General features: G+C 41.3%; 1 protein-coding gene across 1 annotated transcript in view; it reads left to right on the top strand.

Annotated features, from left to right (window-relative positions):
* Window positions 1–7,515: 7,515 nt before the first annotated feature.
* NSRP1 (nuclear speckle splicing regulatory protein 1) overlaps window positions 7,516–22,428 on the top strand; it is a 35,231-nt gene continuing 20,318 nt past the window's right edge. Inside the window, exons 1-2 of the mRNA XM_072138345.1 lie at window positions 7,516–7,710; window positions 13,526–13,613. Coding sequence (XP_071994446.1) covers window positions 7,691–7,710; window positions 13,526–13,613 — 108 coding nt within the window. The 5' untranslated portion in view covers window positions 7,516–7,690. The remainder of the gene's footprint in view (window positions 7,711–13,525; window positions 13,614–22,428) is intronic.

Here is a 22,428-nt window from a genome sequence, read left to right as displayed (position 1 = left end):
TCTGTTATCAGGATCTTCCCTTTAATGGTTAGGAAACTGCCAGATAATGGAGCAAGTAGTGATGAAGAAATTTATATCCCCACATGGGAAACTTTTACCAGTATATGGGTTGAGATTATAGCCGTGTATATCCTGGCTCTGAAGAAATATTGTATACTTTATGTACAGATGGGGTATCCCTAGGTCAAAAGTACTTATCTCCCATCAACTCTGTGCACCAAAACAGAACCCAGGATGCTGCACTATGTATCTGGGAGTCCTGAAAGAGGTGATGACTACAGGAGCCTGGAACAGAGGGGCGCAAGTTAGTGATGTTATTCCGCCTTGACCTGCGCACCAAAATGATGCAGTATAAGGAAGCAAAAGAGGTAAATATTCAGTATAGAAGCATTTTTTTGTGTGGGTATTATTAGGTGGGGAGCTTTTTTCAGTGGGCATAATTAGGAAGGGTGCCCAACAGGGGGGGGGGGACATTAAGTTTAGGATAGTGTTGAACTTTGCCAGTTCAGGTCCCTGAAACCAACCCCAAACTTTATAAGAAGTTTGAGGCCAGATTTAAATCACCACCCCCGCCGGATCATGAGCGTTAACTCTTAAAATTTTACTGGCATGCAGGTGCCACTAGCAACTTTGTCAGTGGCATTTAAACAGTTAACACCCACTATCAGTGCAAGCACTTGGCTAAACCCAAATTTCAACAGATCCGTTCGTCACTAGTATGGGGACATTTTGTGGGCCATATTATATGTACACACAAGTGGTCCCCTACTTAAGGACACCTGACAGACGACCCCCAGTTAAAGACGGACTTCTCTGCCCACTGTGAGCTCTGGTGAAGCTCTCTTGATGCTTTACTATAGTCCCAGGCTGCAGTGATCAGCTGTAAGCTGTCTGAAATGAAGTTTTTTTCATAATTCTTGGTCCTATCGCAGCAAAAAAATTTTAAACTCTGTCACTGGGGCAAAAATATTTTTTGTCTGGAACTACAATTATAAAATATACAGTTTGACTTACAAATTCAGGGCTCGAAGATTTTCATCACTCCCCTAGACTCAAATGTAGGTTTTTGACACTATCAGGTATTCATGAAATATCCTGGGAAATGACACAAATACTATTCATGAGAATACCCATTAAAGTGTGAGAGTCACAGGCACAAATGTGGGGTGCATAATTATATGTCAGGCCACGATGCAGTTGGGTGGCACAATTAGCGGTGTGGCATAATTAAGTGTGAAGACTACAAAGGAGGGGTGTAATGTAAAATATGGGACCATATAAAGGATGGGTACATATTTGGTGGGTACATTATAAAGTTTTGGGGATACAATAAACGGTCGGAGTATTTTACTTGTGACACTTATTTGTGTGATACTTCTATGTTCAGGGAGGCTTTTTATGGCCTTATTTAGGGGACAGTGGTACGGTTAGTAAAAGAACAACACTATTAGGGGACAATGGAAGTGTGCGGAACATAAAATGTTTATTTTAGTACATGCCACAGGGATGACATGAGAATGGAGAAGGGACATATTGGTTGTGAGACTAATGGAGAAGAGAAGGCATGAGAACGATCCCCAAATGGACCAGGACTGTATTGAAACATTGAAATACAGTATTCTGCGTCTCACAGTCCCAATGGGACTTGCTAATAATGTATTTTATAAACAAACTCACTCCACAGAAATCCTGAAACCTTAAAACATAAACAAATTAATCAGCAAATCGGTATAAAAGCAAATACGGGAAAGTGTATAGTTTACAGAGGCTCGTTGTTTATCCTTATTTATTATGATGACTGTCCTGCTCTGTGTTTGAGGTCTTTGGGTCCATGACGTCAGACTGGGGGTGCATTCTTCTTTAGAATGAGGGAGAGTCTATAGTAAGTTTTGTTATCCCAGCAGACATATTGACTTTGGTATCACAGTTGCTGTGCGTCTATTACTGATTTTGCCTGATCAGGATTTGCCCTGTTTCTAAAAATTAAAACACTATCACTGATAAAAATTTACTTATCCCAGCCTTTCTCTTAAAAACCCCGCTCCCGATTGTATCATTGCATTCTGCCTACAGCCAGGGTTAGTAGGTAGTAGTCTGGTTTCCAAGACCTTTGCCCTAATTGTGTTGCAACCTTGGCTGTCTTCCTTCACCTGCTGTGGCCCTGTTGTTAGGAAGTTCGGATGCAGGTCCCTAAAATTTCTCTTTGATAGGATGGGCATGGCAGCACCAGACGACCGCAAATTTTGCCTCCTGCTGGTCAATTTGAAATGTTTCCAATCAACCACAGAATTACCCTTTCATATTTAAATTCTATGCTGTGCTAGAAAGACAGTGATAGTAGGGTTATATTTGTGATTCAACCAGATGGCGCACTCAGAGTGTATTATACAGTTTGGTTTATTAAGGATCTTAAAACACAACGCGTTTCGAGGTTACAGTACCCCTTTATCAAGTGTACAAAGACTGTAGGAGACAAGCAGTGACAAAAGGAGAGGGGGAGAAAGGAAGTAAAATTGTAGTTGGTACTTGTTTAGCAACAGAAGTGCAATAGTAGTATTGGTAATAATTCATTGTACCCAAAAGAATAAGTTAAAATATGAATAATTAAATATTAAATGTTAAAAAAATAATACAAATAACATGATATAGTTGATACAAGATAATATAGGTGAGGAAATGCTTAATAGCTCTAAGAATATACAAAACATATAAAACAAGGGTTCGAATAGGGAATGAAGGAATAAAATAAATAAATGAATAATCAGTTGATACATGATCAGTTAATCAATTGGTTAAACGGTAAATTCACAATATAAAACATTAAGAAAAATAATAGTAATGAATTATAAATAAATAGTTGATAATGCTGCTACTAATGATGGATGCTTGTATATGCTTACCAGTGCTAGTGGTGTTGTATGTATCATCCACAGCATTAAGGGACATGGCGTGGTGAGAGGGTATTTAACTGTTCGTGGTGGGGAGAGGCTCGCGCCATAAATTATCGGGCGCATGCGCAGTAGCGCTAGAAACCTACAAGATGTCAGCCATGAGGGATGCGACACAAGTTTGTGGGGCAATGCGCATGTCCTGAGCGGTACCTCGTAGTGGTGATGGAAGATGATCGTGACGAGTGTTCAGGTATTGTTAGGGATTGAAGAAGCTATTCAATGCGCTAATCCGGGCTTGGAGTATGAGGAAGATAGTACTAGGGGGCAGGTTTGCAACATATGGAAGATGAAAGTGGATGAGGTAATGTACTGGTGTAAATGCGTACAAATGTATAAAATACATGGGCAAATGTTAGGGTGGTGGAAATATGATGATAAGCAAGTGATAAAAGACGGAAGGTTCAACCATATGGATAATGGGAAATGTCAATAAATCTAGAATGTATATGCATCGGTGGTTAGTAGATGCATAGGGGGTATGTGGAGAGTAACTTGGTTACATGGGGGTTCTGTTAAAAGTTGGTGCTCTCTAGGGATTCGTTGAGTCCGTTAGGTACTAAGCAGTTTAGCTTGTAGATCCAATACATCTCTCTCTGACAGAGTTTTTATCTGTTGTTCCCAGGGGGGACCTGTTCTATGGGGGTGACTGAAAAGTTTAACCAATTGATTAACTGATCATGTATCAACTGATTATTCATTTATTTATTTTATTCCTTCATTCCCTATTCGAACCCTTGTTTTATATGTTTTGTATATTCTTAGAGCTATTAAGCATTTCCTCACATATATTATCTTGTATCAACTATATCATGTTATTTGTATTATTTTTTTAACATTTAATATTTAATTATTCATATTTTAACTTATTCTTTTGGGTACAATGAATTATTACCAATACTACTATTGCACTTCTGTTGCTAAACAAGTACCAACTACAATTTTACTTCCTTTCTCCCCCTCTCCTTTTGTCACTGCTTGTCTCCTACAGTCTTTGTACACTTGATAAAGGGGTACTGTAACCTCGAAACGCGTTGTGTTTTAAGATCCTTAATAAACCAAACTGTATAATACACTCTGAGTGCGCCATCTGGTTGAATCACAAATATAACCCTACTATCCAAAAACTCCTGAGTGATACGGCTATACCACACAAGAGATCCTCCACCGGGAGGCAGCACCAGATCATCTGCCATCTAAACCTCTAACATCTCATAGCGTTGTGCCTATCCTAGCACAACCTTATACGGTGAGCACAATCTTTCACCCAAACCTCTATCCTCTTAAGAAAGGTGTAACACTATTAGCGCTCTCCCCCTGTCCCCTCTTGCCATATTCTTTCACACTACTTCCCAGAAAGACAGTGATGACATGCTAGATGGCTGCCCATTCGCTGACCATTCATGATAGTATCAAAAAGCAGAAGTTCCATGCTGTGTGCAGCGGCTGCCTCGATTTGCACTTCATGGCTGTTCCTCAACATTCTACCTAAGCTGGATGACCATCTTTATAATCCTACAGTTCCTAACTGGGCTTGTTGTACAAAAACTGCAGCTAGCTCACAGCCCCCACAGTCTATTGTGTACGGTCACGGTGCAGTAAGAACCATGACTGAGCCGTCTGCCGCGCTGTAAAATACAGAGCAGACCCTATTCTTATGCAGTGTGTCCGCTCATTCACCACCCGCCATCCCCACCCAGCCGTAACGAGACGCAAACTTTCCCCTGTTTGCGGCCCATTTGTGCACACTCTCGTCTTAATTAGCCTTAGGGTGAAGAGACACATGGCGTTTTTAGGCCGTTTTTAGTTTAACGATGTGAAAACGCATGTGTTTTTGACCAGTTTGAATTAAGATAATTGGTCAAACCTGTCAAAAACGCATGCGTTTTCCAAAAACGCATGCGTTTTTTAACGAATGCATTTTTAACGATGTGAAAACGCACTAACTAAAAACGGCCTAAAAACGCCATGTGTGTCTTCACCCTTACTGTGAATTCCTCACTTGGGTGAGATAACAAGCTTAGGGTGATGCCACACGTGGCAATTTGAACGCGTATCTAAGCAGTCCGTCAAAAACCGCATGCATAAAAAAATTCTTGCGTTTTTGAAAAACGTATGCGTTTTTTGAAACCGCATGTGTTTTTGTCCAGTTTGAATTAAGATTATTGGTCAAACCTGTCAAAACGGGATGCGTTTTGAAAAAAGGCATGCGTTTTTTTGACGGACTGCTTAAAAACGGTCCAAAAACGCGTTCAAAACGCTACATATGGCATCACCCTTGCTGGAGCCTACAGCAGGTTTGCATGTTGAGCTGCATATGGTAAAGTAAATATACCATTAAACCAAAGTAAAATGAAACTACAGATACTCACCCATAGTCCTTTTCTCCTCTATTTCCTGCGCTGGTCTTCTTTAACCTTAACATTCTGGGATCGCTATAAAAAATTAGATATATAAAGAGCTCTGGGCTGCTAATTCTTCACACCTCTCGCATGACCTCACATCACCCTGCTGAGTGAGGGAGGTATCTATTGCGCAGGAGGTGTGAATTCATGACGCACATCATGTGAGGTGGCGTCATGTGAGAGGCGTAAATAATTAACAGCCCGGAGCACTGGACATCACCTCCCAGTGCTCTGGGCTGCTCTTTTTTTTTTTTTACAGCGATCCTGGCATGTCAAGGTTAAAGAAGACCAACACAGGAATTGAGGAGAAAGGGACTATAGGTAAATATCTGTAGTTTATTTCTACTAAGTTTAGTAGTAGATTTCCTTTAAGAGGCTCCAACCCCCGGATTAACCCCTTAACGCTCTGCGCCGTAGCTCTACGGCGCAGAGGTATAAGGGGTGTATGAAGAGGGCTCACGGGCTGAGTCCTCTTCATACAGAGGTGGGGGTTGTTGCATATTGCAGCAAACCCCCACCGCTAATAACCGCGGTCGGTGCTTGCACCGATCGCGGCTATTAACCCTTTCAACGCCGCCGTCAAAGTCGCCGGCGGCGCGCGGGCGGCGCCATCTTTATTACGATCGCCGCGCCCCCGAAAGTCATCGGGGGGGGGGGGCGGCGATCGGTTACCATGGTAGCCTCGGGTCTTCGTTTGACCCGAGACTATCTGGCATCTGCAGCTTCGTTACAATGAGCCAGTGGCTCATTGTAATGAATGTGCTGCAAAAATGCCATATATTGCAATACAGAAGTATTGCAGTATATGGTAGGAGCGATCTGACTATGTACCCTAGATGGTCTAAAAAATAGTGAAAAAAAAATAAAAAAAAGGTTAAAAAATAAAAAAAATTAATAAAATATTAAAAGTTCAAATCACCCCCCTTTCCCTAGAACGGATATAAAACATAATAAACAGTAAAAATCACAAACATATGCGTCACAAAATGCCCGATCTATCAAAATATAAAAACGGTTACGGGTGGCGGTGACCTCCGAGGCGGGAAATGGCGCCCAAATGTCCGAAATGCGACTTTTACACCTTGTTACATAACATAAAAAATGAAATAAAAAATGATCAAAATTTCACACAGACCTCAAAATGGTAGCAATGAAAACGTTGAAAAAATGACCCCTCACACATCTCCGTGCGCCAGAGTATGAAAAAGTTATTAGCGTCAGAAGATGGCAAAAAATTTTTTTTCTTTTTTGTACACATTTGTTTAATTTTTGAAAATGTATTAAAACACAATAAAACCTATATAAATTTGGTATCACCGCGATCACACCGAACCAAAGATTAAAGTAGGCGTGTTATTTGGAGCGAAGAGTGAAAGTCGTAAAAACTCAGCCCACAAGAACGTGACCGTGCGTTTTTTTTTCAATTTTTCCACATTCGGAATTTTTTTTCAGCTTCGCAGTACACGGCATGTTAAAATAAATAACATTACGGGATATTAAAATTTGTTACGCACAAAATAAGCCCTCACACAGGTCTGTACACGTAAAAATGAAAAAGTTATGGATTTTTGAAGTTGGAGAGAGAGAAATGAGCTGAAAAACCCTGCGTCCTTAAGGGGTTAATGTTCTTGCCAAGCCAAACCTGGCCTAGAATTGTACTATAACCTGTGTCAGGAACCGGTACAGGCTATAGTTAATGCACCATCGCTGTCCAATCCTGCACGGCCCACGTTGTGCCCTGCTCACAAGCTGTGGTGGTAACCCTAAAGGGGAGGGACTCACAATTCCATGGCATGTGCCAGGACTTGAGAGTCTTTCATGGCTTTTACAGTGAGGTAAGGGTTTAACAATTCTACTTGCAGCAACTTCTTTAAGTGAGTCCTTGAATTTGTGAATTTCATTGCAAAGAAAAAAGGAGGCGGTCATACGTTATATGCTGTAAAATAAGCACACTGTGCAATCTTATATGTCATTTTATATGTTGCCTATAATTTAATCTAAATAACATTTATTTATGGTTGTGTTGGGTACAATCTCAACCTTCACTGTTTCATTAGCAATTACAATCGAATCTGCGAACGACTAAAGTAATTCTCTATCAAAAGACACTTGCGCGACTTCCGGTATCTTGCTGTTCCTTAATATAGATTCGTAACGCTGCTTTTCGTTTACATTCGCTTTTCTTTCTCTCTGGATGATACAGATTTAGTATCTATTTGTTGTTAAGTTTATGTAAAACATTATAACGCTTGTACCGTGGCCCTTTGCATAATAGAAACGGAGTCAAGTGTCGAATGTGCAGCTGTGGACGTCGCTCAGAGTCAGTCTGCAGGCAAGATGGCGGCTCCCGGGAAACAGTAAGTAAAAGCAGGGAAGATTTGTTATGGGTTATAATGACGACCAGGAGTGTGAGGGGAGGTTGTATTCCAAATCCCTGAATACGTGGTGTACTGATACCTGTATCTGACTGGATTTCATTATAGCCTGGTCACTCAGGTCTCTGTGGAACATATGGACGCCTAGAGCTGGTGTCTGCAGCTTGTTCATCCAAATATTGTCCTGCTACAGCTGTCAGGGCATGCTGGGACTTGTAGTTTCAATGTCCTTGTATTAGTATTTAAAACACACATTTTAGGTGCATTGGGAGCTATTAAATACTTGCTTTATAGCTGCTTACTCAACACAAACATTTGGGGGCAGAATTCATCCGCTTGAAATGTGTTTCATATTGTTATTTCGGGTTATTTTGAAGTCGTGATAAAATGGTCCTCAAATATATAATAAATTATGAAGTTTCTGTTAAAAGTCTGTTCTATTCCAGATCTAAGGATTTAGTGCAGGGGTGAACAACACACATTATCATACTGCTCAACTTTAAGGGCCCTCACCAGTAACCAGCATCCCAGATGTACCAACAACCACAGTACAACACAAAATGCCACCCCAGAAATCCTACAAACCACAGCACAGCAAAAAATATCAACCCAGAAACCAAATACTGCATTCGGATAAGCAAAACTTGTTGACATCTAAGAGCAAACAAAAAAATTCTCTCCTTTCCTGGATCCTCTTTTCCTCCCTGCACAACACTGCAGCTTATTCTCTGGGTGCTCACTTACTAAGGTATTAAAGTAGTGGGTGCATTGTGACTGTGGCACACACACAACCCTTTTTTTGTTGCAGCTGCGCTGCTTCCATGTGACACAATTTAGGTCGGCGCCACACAGGGCGCTTTGTCTGCGCTTGCAAACGCAAACGCAGACAAAGTCGCGCCCACCGGGGCGGGCCTCGGCCCGATCGCATCGGCGTTTCTATGGAAACGCCTGCGATCGGGAACGAGCCGCCGGTGTTTTGCGTTAATTTAACGCGAAACACCGGCGGCTCGTTCTCTCTGCTTTTGCTTGGGTTTCCTCTGGGTCCTCCTGTTTCCATCCACACTCCAAAACATACTGTTACGTTGTTTAGATTGTGAGCCCCATGGGAACAGGGACCAATTTGTCATGCTTTGTGCAGCGCTGCATAATCTGTAGGCGCTATATAAATAAAGAATTATTATTATTTTTATTAGTGTAGACCTGGGAGCAGTAAGAACTTCTTAGCTACATTTAACTCAGCACTGTTAGATGGACCAGGTGTTGGAGTTGAGGGAGGTGATGTCAGGGGAGGTGTGGGGGCGTGCATAGTAAGCAGCTTGAAGAGCCGGACATCTTGTCCCCGCACTCCGAGCTGCTAATTATAAATCTTTATTCTGGGTGATCCCGGCCTGTCAACATTAAAGAAGAACACCGCCGGGATCAAGTTGAAGAGGAGACTGGGTGCTTATTTTTAGTCTATTTTGCCTGAAGGCTAATGATAGTTTTCCTTTAACATTATTAATCAGAAGGAGATCCTAAAAAATCTTAACAAAGTATATATAAACATTTTAGGCCCCTTCCACACTTGCGTTGCAGATCACGTCAGAGTTTGATCAGGGTGCGATCAGGGTTTGGTCAGTGAAAAACTAACATTTTTCATTGGAGTGCAATCAGTTTTCAGTCAGAGTTTGTTCAGTGTCTCAGGACTGAGCTCTATCTTTTCGATGGCAATTGATGCGTGAAAAACGCATTGCACTTGCAAGTGTCTCAGAGTGCAATGGGGGACATTTACTTAAAGTGTCGGTGTCTGCATTGGCTGTGTTACCGACCTGCTCTCGGAAAGAAGACACACATTTAATATTGTAGAGCTGTGCAGAGACGTTTCTGGCGCCGAGACCATTTTCTGTCCCTGGGACCAAAATCTGTCCCGAGCACCAAAAATGTGTCCAACAGTCCCTGCTAGACCAGTTTTCTTTTGGTCTACTTTCCGCCAGAGTACAGCGCCCAAAAATGGCTATGCCACATATTAATTCTGTCTGAGTTTCCACTCCGCCAAAGCCACGCCCCTTTTCGGAGAAGAGTCGGAGCAGACGGAAAAAGTCATTTTTTCTGTCCCCGACATCTAATAAATAGGTCTGAGAGCAGAACATGTGGTGAGAGCGCCACAAAACTGGCGGAAACGCCATAGTAAATGTCCCCCAATGTGTTTTTGATGCATCTCCATAGACTTGTATGGTGCGTTTTTCACGTGTGAAAAAGCCCATTGATTACAATGGGTCAGAGTGCAATGCAATTCTGTGCGTCAAAAGCACGCGCAGAACACGCACGTGAAAAGCGCAAGTGTGGAAGGGGCCTTACCGTCATTTAATCTGATATAATAAATGAAAGTTATAATAAAAATGCCCTTAACCTTTCAACAAACTGCATAACTCAATGGTACCGTGAATGTTCATGATTTGTGTTTTTGATTAATTTTTAAGGGAACATGTTAAAACACATAAATCCATAAAATTTAAGTATAAACACATAACATTATGCCACACTTACAGAGATCTATAAGGTACAATTGTGGAGAATAGTGATGACAGGTTCCCTTTACATTAAAATGCAGAAACATCCAACCAATAATGAGCTGAGTGCACATGGAAAAGCCTTGGTGACCCGCAGGAACAGCTGAGTTTATTTTGTTGTTTTAGTGCGTTTGAGGTTAAACAAGGCTTAAAACACAATACACCAGGCCTAATGCATTATTGTTACTGTGTGACTTTTTGGAGTGTGTTGCCTTTTATTGTAATTTTTATTTTTTGTAAACTGATGATAATTTTGCAACTTTTTTTTTACCATCTTATGCTTCATGCATTTTTTTTCATTTTCTTTACCATTCTATGGGTGTGGTTTAGTGTTTTTCAGTTTGCAAAAGTTCACCAACAGCACTTTTCTCGTGCAATTTTTTGATATTTTGCAACTTTTTTGCAATAAGGGGGCACATTTCAAACTGTCATATCTTCTGAACCGTGGCACCTACAAACACATTTCCGTATATACCGTATATACTCGAGTATAAGTCGAGGCCCCTAATTTTACCACAAAAACCTGGTAAAACCTATATTTTTTTTTTTACTCGAGTATAAGCAGAGTTTGGGTTTTCAGCACATTTTTTTTGTGCTGAAAAACTAGGCTTATACTCGAGTATATATTGTAATTTTGTAAAGGAGAATCACACCCTTTAATAACCGGGTGTTTTGTGTTTCTAGGGCCAAAGAATCAGAGATATCCTGTCTCCAGAAAGGAGGCACTCGCAGTGGTGGTTGAATTGTGTTTTTTTTTTCTTTAAATTGACAATAGCCATGCAATATCAATAAATAAATAAATCCGAGTGGGATCAACCAAAAACAAAAAGGCAAAGATGCCAATGACCACTGAAAAAAGCTGTTGTAGGGCACAAGTTTACAGTTTCTCTTACACTGATGCTGTGTTGATTGTGGCAGCCGGACCGAGTATCTAGCTGTTAGAGACAGAAGTGGTTTATTACCGCTTCTGCCGTTTCCTTTCTTCACTGCATAGCACTAAAGTAGTGATACGTAGCCAGAATCTGGTTACCAATTGCATACATTTCCATAGAAACGCATATGCGATCGGGCCGAGGCCTGCTCCCGAACGCTAGTGCTGCATTTTTAAACGCAACGCTAGGGGTACGTGTGACAGGACACTTAAGGTGAATATTTTGAGCTGTACACATAACTTTATCTCTTACTTGATAGGAATTGATTTCGTTTTAGAAAGTTTTAGCTACCAGTGTCCTGCAGGGGGCAGCAATAGTCTACACATTCACATCTCCCATAGTAAACCAAGACTGTATCACAGTGACTAAAGTTATCATGTAAATACTAATGTAAAAATGGAAACATTAGATATATCAGAGGAACCTTTCGTATATGGTTTTTGTTCACTTAATGTATGAAAGTTGCAGAGGCTTTGTCAACTGTTCTCGGCTATCTCCGGTACCAGAACTATGCAGTACATCCGGTCAGAACTGTAGAAAGTATGAAAGCTCTGCTAGCATTCAAGTTGATAGTAGTGAGCCACAGTAACCCGACAAAGACCCTTCATAGTGGTCATATATTGGTTAAAGGGGTTGTAAAACAGGGCTACTTTCCTCTAATAGCAGCGCCACACCTGACCATGGTTATGGTGATGCCACACATGGCGTTTTTGGTCTGTTTTTAAGCATGCGTTTTTAGCCTGTTTTTAAACGCATGTGTTTTTTTAACAGTTTAAAGAGAACCTGTCGGGCAAAATAACCCCCTAGACTAAATATATTTTCATAAACTGCCATTAGAGAGCATTGCCTCTAACCCTTCATTGTCCCTCTACATGCCTGTAAACCTAAGCAATGAGGTCCTAAAGCTGTATGCAAATGACCTGTAAAATGTCCAATGAGTCATTGGCATATTCAAGCTGTCCAGCTTATTCATTAGTGGGCGGCACAGCCACACCCCCAGTGCATGACAGACAGCCTGTATAATGGTGTGAGGCTGTATAATGATGTGCTTCCTGGTGCTGGCGCCCCCTGCAGCCTGTGTGTGCATGTGTGTGTGTGTGTATAGGAGAGATACAACAGCTCCAGGCAGCCATGTTACAGCAGAACATGTCAGATTCATGTGTAGCTGATGTCTGTGTCTCTCACCTGTATATTCGGAGGATGCAGCCTGTCAGCAGATGCAGCACACACACTAGCAATGCTTTACTAGACATTACACACAGACATGAGCAGGGGCGGAGAGGGGGGGATAACAGGGGGGGGGCATCACTGCCTCTCACCATGTGACCAGCCTCATTTACATATTAAAGAAAAGATGATTTTTGCAATTATTAATAATATGAATTGACTAGATAAAGGCTGTGATGGGATCCTTGTGAGCTGCTCCAACAGGTAGAGGTGATAGGACTAGTGACAGAGACCTGATGACAGGTGTCCTTTAACATGCTTTTGGCTGCTTTGAACCTGTTTATCTTAATAGATAAACAGGCTCAAAGCAGCCAAACACATGGTAAATGGTAAATAATGGATACGTTTTAAAAACGCATGCGTTTTTGAAATGGACTGAAAATGCATGCTTAAAAACGGACCCAAAAGGCCATGTGTGGCATCGCCCTTTGGGTTGGTATCGCATGGAGCTTACTTACCACACATTACCCGTGGTCAGGAGAGGAACTGTTTTCAGAAGAAAGTGGCCAGGTTTTTCTGGACAACCCCGTTAAAAACCCCAAGTTGTCAGAGTAATGTTGAATATTGGGGGGAGGGGGTGTTCTGGTCCCTTATCAAGCTGTTAATGATGACCTTTCCTAAAACGGCCACTCCAGCCTTTAAAAAGCTTTCCAAAAGTCGAAAATCCATGCAAGCTTTTCAAATGAGAATATTATAAGCACGTGTTGACTGCCATATAATGAATGAATATCCTACTCTGAACACAAGCCTCCTGAACCCCACCCCATACGCTTGTCATCATGGATTGTGACCAGCAGACCTGCATTTGGCCAGGAGAATGGTCTGAAAAATGAGGGCAAATACGTGTTAAACACTCATCTGCAACTAGGCTAAAATTTACTTCCAGGTGAGATTAGACTGCATAGTATATTGTCTGGCTGCACTTCAAGACAGTAGCACGTAGCCCCAGAAGTACTAACTCAGCATTTGGAGGTTTCCAAGAAAATATCTTGTAAGACGTTATGAGATGCTGATTGTGAAATGGACTTTATTTATGTTGAGGTATAGAGTTATTACTAAATATTTACATCTGGATCTTGTATTCCACAGGTATGGACTCATTCTTCCCAAGAAACTGCAACAGAAAAATACTTGTGTTCCCAAACATTCAGCTTTTGCCGATGATTCTGATGAAGAGGTGAGAGTAACGAATAGTCAGCAGTCTGGATTGTGCTTTAGGCTGCGGTCACATGTTGCATTTTGAAACGCATTGCAACAGCTGAGGAGAGGTGATTTGCCTAATTACTGTTAACATGTGCGTTTTTATAAATGCGTTGCATAATGTGTGAACGTGTGTGTTTTGTTAACACATGTGTTAACATATTTACAATGCGTTTTGTAAGCACAAATGATAATGTTTTAATATAATGAGGCAAATCTCCTCTCCTCAGCTGTTGTAATGCATTTCAAAATTCAACCAAAACACAACGTGTGACCGCAGCTTCGCTGTGATAGGGAAGGGCAAATACATCAATTAATACAATAAATTTAAAGGAAACCTGCCATTTGATTTGATGCATTATGCACCACACATAGCTTGAGACTGCTGTAGCTACACTGATGCAGGATCATATTTTGGTTGATCCCTGAGTTGAGTGGTTTTGCTGAAAAAACAATAACATTCAGGACCTTGGGAAAGCTGAGTCAAGCATGCTGCCCACATAATAACAATAAGTAAAACTTGTATATACTATAATGTGAGCGGGCACTACTGGAAAAGTTTGTTAAAGAATGATGTCCACGTATCCCTAAATGCAACATATGACAACACTAAAGAACAAGATGGGATACGTACAAAGGACTAACCATAAATTACAAAATTTATTAATTGTAAATAACAACCACACATATAAACAGGACAAAGAAGAATAAAAACACTCAAAAAGATACACACCAAAAAGTGTATCTGGCTGCCAAGGGCGAATGAGCCCTGTAGTCCCTCCCACGTACAGACAATATTAAGGAATGTATAAATGGATGTACATGATGACACCAGGTGTCCAGACTGCAAATGACAATGTAGGGAAAAATTAGACAATGAAAAATAAATGGCAGAATGATGCTGGATGTGATGAAACCTGGTAATCAGAACAAGGCTGCCTGTAAAGGAATGCAATGCCACTAAGTGGGGCAGTGCATCAACAATAACTATCCGAACGGCGGTGCGTGCCAATGCAGCAGGCAGGCCAAGTCAGACGGGGAGGGATGTGGAGCAGACCCCACGTGTATCGTCACCTGACTGGTGACTTCCTCAGGGGTAAGAGGCAATAAGTAAAACTTAACAATTATTGGAAAAAGGAAATCAACCAGTTGCCAAAAACAATGACGGCGCAGAGAGGAGAGAAAAGGAATGGGGGTCCAATGTTCCGTATGGTCAGAAAAGTCTATAGATTTTTCCTCTGCATCTACGTCATTTAGAGATGAAATACATGAACAAATGCATAGACATGTCCAGTATGAACAGTACCTTCAATCGGACAAAGATGAAATGGGTGAATGCGATCCTCCGTGTGTTCCTTCTATGTGGTGTTCACGTGGGTCTCGTTGCTCCACTTGCGGTGTACAGCGGGCGGCTGTGCAGATCTCTTGTCCCTCCGACTTGGGAACTGAGCCACAGCTCTTTCTGTTCCGCCCTGCCAGTTGTAAGTGTTTTACTGTAAATGCAGATGCCAAGAACAAGCCCTGTCCCCTGGGGTTTGTAAATTCAAATGCCACATGAAAATGTTTACTCGGGTTGGCTCATACTTGAGTATATACAGTATAATACCATTGTCCTTGGCAAAGTCTCTATGACCACGTTCCCCCAGCGTTTTTTGATTGTCCTTCTTAAAAATATGATCCGTAAGGCTTCATTAACACGTGGTATTTACATTGCATTTTGAAACACAATATTACATCTGAGGAGAGAGGATTTGCCTGATTACATTACTGTTAAGAATTGTGTGTTAACACAATGCTAACCCATTGCGTTTTGTAAATGCAAATGTTAACAGCAATCTTATTGGGCAAATCTCCTCTCCTCGGGTGTTTCATTGCATTTCAAAACGCAAAGTAAATGTCTTGTATGAACGCAGCCTCAGGGTGATAACACACGTAGCGTTTTGAACGCGTTTTTGGCACTTTTTTAAGCAGTCCGTCAAAAAGTCAGTTTTTTGAAAACGCATCCGTTTTTGAACAGTTTGAATTAAGATAATTGGTCGAACCTGTCAAAAACAGATGCGTTTTCAAAAATGCACTAATTTTTCAAAAATGCACGCGTTTTTTAACAGACTGCTTAAAAATGGGCCAAAAATGTGCACAAAACGCCACGTGTGCCTTCATCCTAAATGTTTCCCTGCATGTGCAGCATAAAGCTAAGCTGGCATAAGTCTCAGCTCCGCTCATGGATTTTCCATATACTATGAGGCTTATCCGGGTTCAGAAATTTGAGGTGGCTTATGTGGTGATTCTACTTGTTAAAATATGCGCTAATCTTTGCCTCCAACTGAAATTAATGAAAAATTGAGTTTCATCCAAATTTTGAAAATGGTAAGATTTTCCCTCTGGGTCCTGTATGTTTAGATGCTGGTGTTTTACTACAGTTTTTAGCTTTTAATTGACTTGTTTGGGGCCGTGTACGCAGGACCAGACAGTTTCAGCTGCAGATTGTTTGCAGCACGTACATAAATGTGTTCCTGATTCGGGAGGTGAAGGTTTATTTGCTGATTCTTTGCCAGTATAAGGAAACTCTGTAATCTGTCATTTTCAGAACCATTTGTTCTTCCCTAAAGTAAAGAGGGTTATGAGGGCAGAGGAATAGGCCATTTTTAAAGCCCCTGAGCTATGAAGGATACTGCTTTGTCATAACAAAGGTGATTCATTAGTTGAGTTTCTTCCAGAGCAGGGAACTTTCTAAAGACTACGAAGCCAAGTGTGATGTTTGTAGCAAGAGAAAGCCCAGCGTGTGACGTTCCTTCTAGCACAGATTGCTAAGAAACTTAATGTTACCGCTGTAATCATTGGTAATTGTTGCATAGTCCCAGCCTTTTACGTAGATCAGTGGATTCTCAGGAACACGTACTGGGGGACATTTACTATGGTGTTTCCACCAGTTTTGTGGCGCTTTCACCGCATGTTCTGCTCTCCTACCAATTTATTAGCTGTCGGGGACAGAAAAAATGACTTTTTTCCGCCTGCTCCGACTCTTCTCTGAAAAGGGGCGTGGCTTTGGCGGAGTGGAAACTCGGACACAATTAATATGTGTCACAGCCATTTTTGGACGCTGTAAACTGGCGTAAAGTAGACCAAAAGAAATTGGGGGACATTTACTTAAAGTGTCGGTGTCTGCATTGGCTTTGTTACCGACCTGCTCTCAGAAAGAAGATACACATTTAATATTGTAGAGCTGTGCAGAGACATTTCTGGTGCTGAGACCATTTTCTGTCCCTGGGACCAAAATCTGTCCCGAGCACCAGAAATGTGTCCAACAGTCCCTGCTAGATCAGTTTTCTTTTGGTCTACTTTCCGCCAGTTTACAGCGCCCAAAAATGGCTGCGACACATATTAATTGTGTCTGAGTTTCCACTCCGCCAAAGCCACGCCCCTTTTCGGAGAAGAGTCGGAGCAGACGGAAAAAGTAATTTTTTCTGTCCCCGACAGCTAATAAATAGGTAGGAGAGCAGAACATGTGGTGAGAGCGCCACAAAACTGGCGGAAACGCCATAGTAAATGTCCCCCATTGTGTCTAGCAGGGACACAAATCAGTGCTATTGCACTGTTGCCTGTTCTCTGACTGTTGGACACATTTCTGGTTCTCGGGACAGATTTTGGTCCCAGGGACAGAAAATAGTCTCGAAGCCAGAAATTTATCTGCACAGCTCCACAATATTTAATGTGTGTCTTCTTTACGAGAGCAGGTCGGCAACAAAGTCAATGCAGACACCGACACTTTATGTAAATGTCCCCCACTGGCTGATTGGGATTCGGTGTTTCCATTAGTGTGTTTAGGTCACTGTACACATGAGGAAGATTCTTTTAAGTGACCGGCGACTTATATGTGGTGTTCCAGTCTCTCCCCAGTTACATCTGAAAGTGTAATACTCCAACCCACCCTCATGGCCAGAAAGGAGTTCAAATCCATTGATTGTTGGGGGGTTTCTTGTGCTGGTGATAATGGACGGTCCCACTTGTTAGCATTTATGTTGCCCTTAACCCTCACCGGAGTTGGAGACATTTTCGATTGGATTAGCAGAGTTTGGTCACTGATTAGCAGAGTCTGACACTTCATGTCAGAGATAGGTAGTGGTCAGAACTAGTGCCAGGCAATCACTTCTATTAGTATGATTAATTAGGAGGTCACATGGATTTTCTGTGACTGAGGACTGTGGTACTGTTATTCGTCACCAGCATACTGTACTATTATGGATATTACAAGACATAAGCAAAAACAAGATGAATGGTAAAAGCCTACCTAACAAAGGAAAACTATTGAATTATTTTTTTGGTAAGGCTTATAATGGGTGTTATTAAATTAAAGGGGTTGTCCACTTTCAGCAAATAATTGATATGGTTTGTATAATGAAAAGCCATAGAATTTTCCAATATACTTTCTGTATCAATTACTCACTGTTTTGTAAGATCTCTGCTTGCTGTCCTTCTACAGAAAGCTTCTATGTTTACCTCCAGTGGACAGATGTCCATGGTCACACAGGTGCGCTGCTTGTTATATCACACGGCTCTGATTACTCTCTGCTATACTAATGAGCCGTGCACCTGTGTGACCATGGTCCGATTTTGTATCCACTGGAAGTAACATAAAAGCTTTCCATAGCAGGAAAGCAAGCAGAGATCTCGAAAACAGTGAGGAATTGATACAGAAAGTATATTGAAAAATTGTATAGTTCCTTACACAAACCATATCAATTATTTGCTGAAAGTGAACAACCCCTTTAACATCCGTGATTAACCCCTTAAAGGATTTGTGCATGAGTAAGAAGGTTTACCAGGGTGGGTACCTTCCTCCTCTGCCTGTCCAGCCATAGGTCATGTGACCCGCTGCCAGACAATTTGGGGATTTCCAGTGGACGTCCAGTGCCCTACTTTAAATAAAATTGCTGCCCCCAATCAATGCTGGTTTTTGCAGTTATCCCTTTATAAATAAGGTATATTTTACTCACTATCCCCTCCCCCTTCCTAGATGTGTCAGCACGTCTTAACAGGTGACCTGTAGTGCTAATATTCATATCTTGCTAAGGAATTATTTCCAGTCATGAAAGCAACGGGTCAACAGTAAATTGGGGCAGTATCTCAAATAGATCAGAAATCAAAAGTTCGAATTCCAGTCTTATGTAATGTGTTATAATAATGGATGAGGTCAAATTCCAGTTCATTCACAGAAAGAAAAGCTGACAGTAATTAAGACCAAATACTTATCCTTTGGCAGATTGCAGGATAACCTTAAGGACATTCCCATCACATCTGATTATCTGAAGTAATAAAAGCTCCATTCACACTTCTCCTAGCTGCATTTTTGTGGTAAGGGCAGCATCACATCAATCGCATCTTCGACAATCCTTAAAGGTAACCTGTCACCACATTTGCAGATATACAGCCAGTGACAGGTTCCCATAGAGCTCTATTAACTACCTGACCCCCTTCTTTTAGCTAAAAATTGTTTCGCTTACATCCACATAAATCACCTTTTATCTTGTATTGCCTGGCATTAGAGGGGGCATGTCCTGCTTGGTTGACCCCTCCCATCTTATCCTCCCCATGCCTTATGCCCCCTTACTGGTCACGGTTCATGTCATGTGACCAGAGTGACATCATCTCAGGTCCCTTACCCTCTTAGTAATAGCAAACTGTATCCTATGTATGTATCTGACATGAAGTCACAGCAGCCTTCATGGACTTCTACTCCTCTCCATCTTCCATGGAGGCTGCTGTGATTTCATGTAATTACATACATGGTGTACAATTTGCTATTTTTAGCACCAAGGCACCATGTAAAAAGATTGACACAATATTTCCCATCTGTACATATAGGTTTATATGTCTGTAGTGGAATATTAAGGAAATCCATCATTATAAATCTAGGACACTTATAGATTCAGGCACCGTGACTGTGGTAATCCTCTATTTGTTGTCCATCATCTCCATACATCTAAAATCAACTGTTAAAATGGGTCAGAAGGGCTCCGTGGGATGTTAACAGAGCCCTCCGTGCTGTATCTTCAAAGGCTGTTACACTGTCTCAGTTTCAGCACACAGTGTCATTCAGCTTGTGAATTTGTATGCCCCCAAAGCCCTTCTCACTCATTACCATAATTTCAAAAGTTGATTTTAGAAGGGCGGAGGCCATGGATAACAAATATAAGCTAATTAGCAGTAGTTAGAGTAATGGTGCCTGGATCTAGGAGTAAGTTTTTATCTATCTTTATCATGATGGATTATGGTAGTAGATTTCATTTAAGATAGTGATAGATTTAAATATTTCAAGGCAAACATTTCTTTGTTGTTTCACATATATACACAGATGTCCTATATATACACAGATAAAGGGACGGTCCAGACTAGTGAAGACCTGAGGCTCTGTCATATGACACGGATCACAATTGGAGGATAGTGGAACAAACTGATAGCAAGGACTCCCACTGATTACGAGAACAAACCCCAGCAATCTGGAAAACTGGGGTCCCGTTTTCACTACTTGAATGAAGCAGCTACTGAGCGCTGTGCTCTGCAATTTCTGACACTTCCATACTATTTAATGAAGTGTCAGGACACATGGTCGTCCTGGCACTCCACCCCGTTCTCAGGATTTCCAGGGCTCCGTTCTTGTGACCAGTGGGAAACTTTGTTAAATAGCCAAAAAATATTCTAGGATTACATCTCTTTTTTTCTAATGAAATCGTAAGCTACATGAAAACCTGATTTACTCCACACAGCGGCTTCCTCTGCCATGACACACTGGGAAATTTTTTACACATGCATTTAATTTTTTGGATTTTTGTGCTTTTTACGTATAGATTTACAAATAATGTGCTAAACAGATCCTTCTAGTGAATATATGCAGGACACAAAAATGTCATAATTTGATTCTAGTCAATGATAAACCTCCAAACTTTCATGCTTTTGTTCCCGTTTGGTGAAAACTTGCCCGCGCCGTGCCCCTGCTGATCAGCCGCGATGACGGGTGTTATTAAAATGTGTAGAGCACAGGGATAAAATATAAGGTAATAAGACCTCCCGCTCACCGGGCCTTTAACTGATTCAGAGCTTTGATGCTATCAACCTTTCTTTTTCCCTTTTGCTTACTTAATATCACATTTTTTATTAGTAAGGTATTAATTCCTGGCGTTTAGAAGATAAGGGGCAGCGCTCAGGGAGAGATTCATTTCCTGAGACTTATCAGTGGGAAGAGCATCTCTGTCTCCCTCCATTGTATTTATAACTGGGCTCTAATAAAGTCCGGCCCGGGGGACCGCTCGCACTTCACAGCGATCCCACAACTGATAGGGTGGCCGTGTTTTTCTCTGAAACAAGGCTTGTTATTCGCATCTAAAGACAATTACTCCTGTGAGGTTTGTTAGTTAGCGGGGCTATTGTGGTATAATAGTTTTCTTTGAATATATATATATATATATGAGATATTTTAGCAGTTTTGTCATACCCAGCATCGCAGATGTAGTGTCTATCTTTATGATTCCCTCATTATTACCATCCGCATTTTTTTTTTCCTACAAAATTTACCTTGTTTTTATAGCCGTTTATTTCAAGTTAATACATTTATCAGAGTTTTCAGTATTTGTTTTCCTAGGTAAATCACACGGGTTCATTGATATTAAGTTCTTTCCTGTCCTTTCATCAGGCTATTATTTTACCATGTAATGGGTATGCACCACACGATCTGTAAAGGAATATGGAAATCTAATTCTAAGCCAGGGACTGATTTGGGAAGCTCTGTGCAGCACTGCGTAATCTGTGTGCGCTATATAAAGTATTATTATTATTATTATTAAGCCCTCTACGTTTTCAATTGTGTGCCATGTATTGATTCTATGGCTGTCGCACAGAGAAATTCATTTCTATGGGCTCATTCACGTGGCACTTTATGGGCCTTTGCATGTTCTGATTGACCGTGCAGGGGCTTTTTATGCCCATGGCTCAGGGAGTCTTTTCTACAGTCATCAGCATGTGATCGGACACTGATAATGCGAGCGGATGCAACAACAATGGACCATCGTTTGTTTGTAAAACAACATTAGATTAAATGGTCCTGAAGCTCAGAATACAGGCGGTCCCCTACTTAAGAACACCTGACTTACAGACGACCCCTAGTTACAAACGGACCTCTGTATGTAAGTAATTTACTGTACTTAAGCTTTAGGCTACAACCAACAGCTTTAACCCCTTCACGCTCTGTGACGGATATATCCACCACAGAGCAGTGAAGGGTGTATGAAGAGGGCTCACGGGCTGAACCCTCTTCATACAGAGATGGGCTTTGCTGCATATCGCAGCAAAGACCCATCGCTTGCACCGACCGCGGATGCTAACCTTTTCTTTGCTGCCGGCAAAGGCGGGTGCGGCACTGAAAGCATGCTGGCGCATGAGCACCACCATGTTTCCTTTGATCATCACTCCCCCCAAAGTCATCGTAGCACTTTTTTACATGACATAAAAAATGTAATGAAAGGGGATCAAAATGTCGCACAGTCCTCAAAATGGCAGCAATAAAAACGTCGGCTCATTTTGCAAAATTTTTGAAGGTGGAGAGCGAGAATTGAGCGAAAAAACCCAGGGTCCCTAAGGGGTTAACAGTTACCAAAGTTGTCTGCAATTAAACTTTATTGTTAATCCTGGTTCTAATGACAACCCAACATTTTTAAAACCAAATTGTCTCATTGAGACCAAAAAAATTCTGTCTCAGGTTATAATTATAAAATATACAGTTCCGACTTACATACAAACTC

This window comes from Engystomops pustulosus, chromosome 2 (assembly GCF_040894005.1).
Source record: "Engystomops pustulosus chromosome 2, aEngPut4.maternal, whole genome shotgun sequence".
Classification (NCBI taxonomy): Eukaryota; Metazoa; Chordata; class Amphibia; order Anura; family Leptodactylidae; genus Engystomops; species Engystomops pustulosus.
The sequence above is the reverse complement of the archived record's forward strand: the minus strand, read 5'-3'. Positions and strand labels throughout refer to the sequence as shown.